This window comes from Mytilus edulis, chromosome 2 (genome assembly GCF_963676685.1).
Source record: "Mytilus edulis chromosome 2, xbMytEdul2.2, whole genome shotgun sequence".
Taxonomy (NCBI): Eukaryota; Metazoa; Mollusca; class Bivalvia; order Mytilida; family Mytilidae; genus Mytilus; species Mytilus edulis.
The window spans coordinates 45,837,021-45,845,703 of NC_092345.1; the positions used below are offsets into that span (position 1 = coordinate 45,837,021).

The 8,683-nt window shown below is 30.0% G+C and overlaps 1 protein-coding gene across 11 annotated transcripts in view; it reads right to left on the minus strand.

The window, feature by feature from the left end:
• LOC139512252 (dynamin-1-like) overlaps positions 1–8,410 on the minus strand; it is a 59,667-nt gene extending 51,257 nt beyond the window's left edge. For 4 of the 11 annotated variants that reach the window (XM_071299750.1, XM_071299742.1, XM_071299746.1 and 1 more), the window contains exon 1: positions 8,013–8,255. In XM_071299750.1, coding sequence (XP_071155851.1) covers positions 8,013–8,176 — 164 coding nt within the window. In that variant the 5' untranslated portion in view covers positions 8,177–8,255. Of the gene's footprint in view, positions 1–8,012 lie in introns of all 11 variants that reach the window. The other 7 variants (XM_071299744.1, XM_071299748.1, XM_071299741.1 and 4 more) reach the window with 3 other exon arrangements.
• Positions 8,411–8,683: the final 273 nt, after the last annotated feature.

Sequence of the window (8,683 nt, forward strand, 5' to 3'; positions counted from 1 at the left end):
CACAAGTTACTACAACAATGTATTGATGGTAAAATGTTTAAAGTTATTCACAGTATGTATAAAAATGCCAAATCTTGTGTACGATTAGGTTGTAACACCTCAAGTTTCTTTTTTAGCAATGTTGGCGTACGCCAAGGAGAAAATTTGTCTCCTGTACTATTTTCATTGTTTTTAAATGATCTAGTTGAATTTTTGTCACATTCTTATGAAGGTTTGTCAAATGTTTACAATGCTGCTCATATTTTTCTTGATAATGATGAAATTGCTGTATACTTTAGATTGTATCTATTACTTTATGCTGATGACACTGTAATTCTAGCAGAGTCTGAATCTGAATTGCAAGCTGCCTTGAATGCCATGTATTTGTATTGCAAATGTTGGAAATTAGAAGTAAATGTTGCTAAGACTAAGATAGTAATTTTTAGAAAACGTACTTTTGAACTGAATAATAACCTTGCTTTTACTTATGATGGTCAAAATATAGATATTGTTGATGATTTTACATATCTTGGAATAATTTTTGCTTCAAATGGTTCATTTTGTAAAAATAAAGAAAGATTAGTTTGTCAAGCTAGAAAGGCTATGTTTAGTATAATGAAAAAAAGTAGAAAACTAAATTTACCTATTGATATACAGCTTGAGATGTTTGATGTAATGGTTTTACCTATATTAATGTATGGTTGTGAGATTTGGGGTTCTACTAATAACAGTATACTAGAATCATTTTGTCTGCAATTTTATAAATATATACTAAGTCTGAAGAAATGTACACCAAATTGTATCATGTATGGTGAACTAGGAAGATTTCCTATTGATATTTTTATCAAAAGTAGAATGGTTGCATTCTGGAAAAGAATTATTTGTAATAAGCAAGATAAAATTGCTGCTACTTTGTACAAGTTATTATATAACATGCATATCAAGAATTTTTTCCATTCTAAATGGATTGTTTGTATTGAAAAAACCCTTAATAATTGTGGTCTCTCAGAGTACTGGCTGTCACAGAGTGTACCAAAAAATGTAGTCATATCAAATCTAGTCAAACAATGTCTCTGTGATCAGTTCAAACAAACATGGGTTACTACTGTTTATGATTCAGCTAAATGTTTAAATTATAGAATTTTCAAAACCATTCATAATTTTGAAAGATATATTGTTGATCTACCATATGATCTTCGAAAGGCATATTGTAATTTTAGATGTATGAACCATAAATTGCCAATAGAACAAGGTCGTTTTTGGGGTGTTGAACGTGATGATCGCATTTGTGATTTATGCAATTTATGTGAAATTGGTGATGAATTTCATTATCTATTTAAATGTACTTTTTTTTCAAATGAAAGAAAAAGGCTTTTGCCCTGTAATGTGTATAAAAAGCCAAATGCTATAAAATATTGTGAACTTTTTTGTTCTGATGACTACAATTTAATTGTCAAACTTGCCAAATTTTGTAAAATTGTTCTGTCTATTATAAATTAGATTTGCCTTCCACTGCAAATTCCTTTTATAAATTAGATTTGCCTTCCACTGCAAATTCCTTAAATCATGTACTTTATGTATACCATTGAATATGTAATGTATACCATTGAATATGTAACCATGTCATTCTATGATCTCATTATTTTGTATATATGTTATTGTTTGTTATTATTGTTTATATTCACATACCCCTGATGGGGTCTTGAGAAATAAAAAGTTTCAAAGTTTCAAAGTTTTCTTATTTGTCCAGAACCTTATCATTATTCATACGTAACGGACATTATGGATTTACAATTTGTCTCACTTAGCATAGACCAATGTTTAAGTGGTAGTAAATAAAAGATTTTTCAACATTTTCATGTATCAAGTTTAAATCTTTCGATTTATTGTCTATAATAAACATGATAAATAACAATAGTTTCCTCAAAATTAAATACAACTTTAAGTTGTATATTTCCTTAAAAATTCCCAATAGTAAACAATTTTATAATGAAATTTTCATGATCATGTAGTATGTACATGAATTGATGTACCATTAACATAATAAATATGATAAAATCATTTCAAATATATGTTTAAATTAAATTGTTGCCAATTTACTGAGACTGAAACATGGTCAAATCTGTGACCTTTGGGGGCTTGAAATGAGACATTGTGACATGGCATCTCATTTAAAAGGACTTGTAACCTTCAATTTTTAAGAGAATGAGAATCATGTTAGTTTTGAACTGCATAATTTACTTATAATAATCCAATCACTCGTTGACTAATTAAATATGACTTTGTGACCTAGCTAAGGGGTTAAGCTAGTAGAGCACCAGTTACTTACATCTAATGTTAAGAAATCCAATAATGAATGATCATTTGGGGTCAAAGCTTAGCCTAAAATTTATACTACTATCACTCAATCTTCTAGGTTTGTTTTATACGCTACCAAAGTGGTAGAACATTTGAACCCTGTATGTACCCATTCAAACTTTAGTTTATATTTTACAAAAGAAACTTGTACTAGTACGTTTTCTTTAAGGCATCAAAAATTAGAAGAAGAAATATCTAGAATTTTCTCCTGCCAGGACATCTTTTTGTCATTTATAAAAGCCCAATAGTTTGTAGCTTGGCAATATTATCCACTTAGAAGTAATCTAATCATGCTAATGGCTTGCACTGTGTTTACCGATAATTGATACATAAGCCAGAGGGGAAAAGGAAAACATATATCATGTATTGATATGACTATATGGCTAAGTATTCAGTATAGTGTTGTTAGTGTGTGACAACATGTATGATTTTAAAAGTAGCTGTTTCAATCTTAATAACATGATTTTCTGAAAGGAGAATGATTCTAGTTTAGGGTTTTACATGTAAAAAGATAGTTATTTAGTCAGAAAACATAAAATTAGACCTAAATAGCATGTTGGACAGAGGTTATGTTGGACGTAACAGGACATTGAAAAATTGAATATTTTCCTTTTATATGAAGGCCTAGTTAATAAATATATCAATTTTTCTCTGACAGTTCATAAGATCTTCAATTAAAGTATATCATTTTGTTAAATTTTTCAAAAACTAACTTATAAGTTGGAAAAATCTTAAAATATGTCGGACAAACGGGGACATTTTTGGATGAGAATTTGTTCCATTTGCATCATTGAAAGTCAAAAACAAAATCAAAACTATGCTGTTTATACTAATATCTACAGCTGGTGTTCCTCAGCAAGAGGTAAAATGGTTCATTATTAAATAAATGGATAAAACAAAACCATAAAAAACTGTAGGACAAACATAGGACAGATTATATTCCCTGTCGGACAAACATAGGACAGAATTCATTAATTTACTGATCCTAATGGGAATTTAATTAAAAATGGGCACCTCTTAAGAAGAGACTAGGAAGGGTCTGAGAACTATTTTTTAGTTTATGTGGACTTGTTAGTTGTTAACAAGGTTCTTTTTACTTTTAAAAAACTGTTACGTCCGACATTAGAAGATTTTGTCCTACGGTTCGTCCAACAGAAAATTAATGGACTCTTGTTACGTCCTAATTTTCAAAATTATGTCAAATTTAGACTGTCAACAGTTTAAAACCTCTTTATTTTTCATTTATATGGTAGTATTTAAGGTTAAGTAATTGTCAAAGTAGAAGCGAAATTGATTCTGTGACTTGTGGTAGCCATTTTAGAGAATATCTTGGATGTTGGACGTAACATTTTTTTGGACAAATGTTGGATGTAACTTCCATCTCTTGGTTGGACAGAAAGAGTGTTCACCCCTTCAATGTCGTTGACCTCAAGTAAAAAGGAACAGTTGACAGCAATACCGTATGCACATCGCGATTGTAGTAAAATTTGTTGTCATAAACATTAAAAAAAACTTAAACTGAGTTGGCAACTTGCAAATGAAAATTGAAATGTTCGCCCGTAACGGTTGGACAGATTTTTCAAGAGTAAACTTTAATGACAATTCCTGAAAAAAATAAAACTTTCTGCTGTAACTTCATGATGAATTATCACATTTTAGTTAATAAGCTCAAGCCTCAAGATATTTTGTGCATTTACTTGCCCTCTATTGTTACATAACTTATATTTCATTTTCACATAGGAAGAAGACAGAAAATGTTAGTCCAACAACATGACCATTTAAAATTGTTTTTAATCCTTATTTTTCGATGATTTTTCATGTTTTAGTGTCCTTAACCTTGCCAACCCTATTGTTTTACCTGAAAATCCTTTTTACCTAGTTGCCATTCATACAAAAAGGTTAATAAAACAATTTTGATTTTGGGTCATTCGACCATGTCACAAAATAAGCATGCAAAAAATAGGGAATTCAACACTTCATTTATAAAATACTTTATTCAACAATAAACTTTTCATATGAGACTGTTTATATTATCTCTTCATCATGCAGTGAATTGATTAGCTACCTGCATTAAAACTCAAAATAATTTAAAATATCAAAAAATTCCTTTTTCTGGGACACCCATTGAAACAGCACTTTACTGAATACTTAGCCATATACATGTTTTATCTGGTAACAACTCTAAATGTAGACGAATAATTGCAGGAAGACATTTTTTCTTAATTTATTTACAATGATACAAGGAACCTTCTGCTGCCATAAACTTTAAAAAAAAAATCAAAATTCTACAAGTAACTTTTTTTTTCAAAATTTTCTTTAAGTTAAAAGATGGTTACTATTTTTACATCATACATTGTACATCACATAAATATAATTGTGTTTAAAATTTAACTTACTAAAATGCTTCACTTACATTTGACTTACATGACTTACTCCTCAAGTTACTGGAACATTTAAATGTCATAATTACTATTAGTTTAAAGGTCAATGAATGACATAAATTGGGGTCAATTTAAAACAGCACTGTCTTGTTAGCTGCACATCTATTCCTGATAAATGATATTGAATTCACAAAAAAAGCTTATAGCAGTCTGCATCATTTATGCATGATGAGTTTAATTCTTACTTGAAAACATCATCTAGTCCAATAAAACTTTTAATTTGTTGAAAACAAATTGAAGAAGCAAAAGTATGATAAACATGATAATGCAAATACATTAATGATTATATTATAATAATTATAATCGGGATTAAATTATAATAAATTCCCAAAATAATATTGTAAGGTTATTAGCAGTCTGAATATAATGAGTTTAATTCTAGCTTGAAAACTTGAAAAAATCTAGTCCAATAAATCTTAATTAAACAGTTCAATATATAAACATGAAAAACAAAAAACTAACCAAGCCTGAATTTTTTTTATTAAAAAAACAAGTCAAATCATGACAATGTGCACGATTTTGACAGTTTCAAATATATATCTAAATGATAGTCTTACTTTCCTACAAAATTTTCCAGTACACTACTCTTTCCTGCACTTTGACATCCTACGACAGCAAACTGCGGTAAATCAAATGATAATGGTGTTCCTAAAGTAGTAAAAGCATCCTGCAACTTATTCACAATGGGAATAAGCTGTTCCATGCCTATATTTCCTGCCATTTTTTGTTACTGTGTCTTCTTTTTTTTTCTGAACAATTTACTTCATGATAGATATAGGACTTCTTTCACATGTCAGACCAGTATTCAAAATTATATTTGAAAAACTCTTTTGACTTAAATACTCAAAGGAAGTGTGCATCATTTTTAGAAGTCATTTCTATAAATATTACAAACAAATGTATTTTCATTGTTTTAAATGAAAACTATTGTATGTCTTACATGTCTTATATATAAATATGAGTTCATATATGAGGTTGTTCTATTTTTAGCTTTTAAAAAACCCTGGACACATTAACCTACAGAAATTACATTATGTTCCGCATGAGTATTTTTTTTAGTGTAAATATACATGATATATATACCAATTCCATTTATATTTCCAAAATTTGCTTAAATGCCTTAGAGAATGACCAACTGTCAGATGTATACGGAAATGAGACAACAACCCAACAAAACAGAAAGAATTGTGATTACATTAATTATTCAATTAACAATGATAAATGCATATATGTATTCTGTCTGTATGAGAAAAAATATCAGAAAAAGATACTGGTCTAACTTTAAGTCTTCTTTTCAAATCTGTAATGTTTTCCTTTAATAACTCTACCTTTCCGAATATTTTTCTTTCTATAAGATCATTCATCTGACAAAGTCTTAACTCTCTTGACCACAGACCTGACAGACCAGACACATGTTTGATGACACTGCGTTATACAAATATCTAAAGTGTAGCTATCATCAAATTATCTCAAACCAAACTATTTCAAAGCTTTTTGATTAATTAACCAGAATTGTTACATTGGAACTTCTTTTATTATTTAATATCCTGGAGAAATGAAGACTTTTAGAGCAAATGCAATATGAACTGCATTATAAATTAATATTTCTAAGGTTTAAAAAATTACGGATCATCACCTTTTAGCAAAATTGTCAACATGGTCAAAGACATTGCAAATATAGACCTGTCCTATGGTTTAAGTTTCATAAAATTCTGGCAAGATTTTAAAACCAAAAAGTAATGATTCAATTATCCATTTATGAACTTTTCAAAGAGACATAACTCTTTTAAAAAGAATTAATTGACTCTGATTTAGTTATAGACCTCACCAAGTCATTGCTGATTTAAACCTATATTATGATATGTTTCATAAAAATCTAGCAAGAATTGAACACATGAGAGCACTAACAATTTAATTTTCCATATAATTATTTTTTTCCAAGAAGCATTACTCATTTGTACAAGACTTTACTAATATAAACCTATGATATAAGTATTATAAAACTCTGGCAAGAATTGTACATGTGAGAGTGCTAACAACATAAACAATACCAGACAAAGGCACAGACAGTTGAACAGATGGAAGCCTGGTGTTTCTATGTCCCCTGCAGCATGTTGCACAGGGCAGTGGCGGATCCAGAAATTTTCATAAGTGGTGGCCCACTGACTGCCTAAGAGGGGGCCCGCTCCAGTCATGCTTCAGTGATTCCCTACATAATCAAACATTTTTTTCCCAGAAAAGGGGGGGGGCCTGGGGCCACTGACAAAACCCTTTTAAATCCGCCTCTGTGGGGGACAACAAAATGAAATGCACATATAATAGATGAAATTAAATATTAATATGTTTAAATGTATTCTTCATGAATGCTCTTACTTCCTGATCTTTAATTAACTTCATGGTACATGTAAGTAGAAATGTTTCTACACTTTTAAAAAATAATTCAAACTATCTGAAATTTAAGATACATGTATGCTTCAGAGGATGTGGGGTACCGGTACTGTATGGGTGACTGGTCTCGATATTTTGAAATGTACTTATAGATTACAGATACATCTCAAAGAGATTAATTTCCTCGCTTGAGCCGGTACAGCGAAAATGAGAACAGCAATCAAATTGAGATGACCAATAAGTTTATAACAATCTGTTTATTGCTATTTTACCTATGAAGACGTTGTCTATTTCATGTCAGTTTCATTAGCAACGCCATATGCATGTGACCCCTTAGTTACTAGCGATAATTTTCATATCACTCGACTCTGCTGAGAAAGGAAATAATCATTCAGCAAGATCAAAGGAAAATTTCGTAAAATAGCAATAATATGAAATATACAAATATGTACCTAAGGTACAGAGTTGTCATACTCTAGACCGTTTCAGCTTATTTTATATTTGGAAAGTACTAGTGGTCCAACCTATCATTCGGTTTCACTTTGTAGTGTGTGTTTATATCACTAGAAGCTAAAAATTTTTACAAAATATTCTTGAAATTCATTTGAAATTTTGTGTATTCATTTTAGATTATTTTACATGAAAAGAGTGAAAAGTAAACAAATTATAACCCGATTTACGCCCCCTTGTCTGAGCCTTTCTGTATGTTTATTTATTAAGTGCTTGTGTAATTCTTTTGGTAGGAAAATAAACAGATGATATGAGTTATATTCATAATGTGTATTGCTGACAAAAGACTGTCATTACCACTGACAGCAACCTCTGATCAATTGATGATTATCTTACTTTCCTACGAAATTTTCCAGTACACTACTTTTTCCTGCACTTTGACTTCCTACAACGGCGATTTGAGGTAAATCTAAAGATAGGGGTGTTCCTAGAGATGAAAAGGCATCCTGCAGCTTATTCACAATGGGAATAAGCTGCTCCATGCCAACATTTCCTGACATTTTCGTTACTTCCGTCTGTCTATCCTTCTGAATAGTTTACTTCATGGCGGACAAATGATTATGCGAAGGCCGCTTATATCATTTCATAATAATAACAGATAAGCTCCACTGATATCATAAATCAAAAGGATGCCTGGAGCGTTTTGAATAATTTTACTTCATTACGTTGAAAATGTGTAACGTAATGTATTTTTTTCGATTGAAATACATTTTATTTTCTTATTTGAAAAAGTCAAGGGAGGCTACTCTATTTCAAAACTATTTCCTAAAAACGATGACACATTTACACACGGATATTACCTGAATTATTACTCATTTATTATTTTTAATGACACGATATATGAGAAATCTAAAATCTTTTATTTTGAATAGTATCCACTTAATACCATATTTGGTTATAGCAATACAGACACAAAACAAAAAGAAACTAAACAGGAAAAAAATGGAGATTCCGTGACCTAAAATTTTATATTTTTTACCTTTTCTTAAGCTGACTAAGCTTGGTAT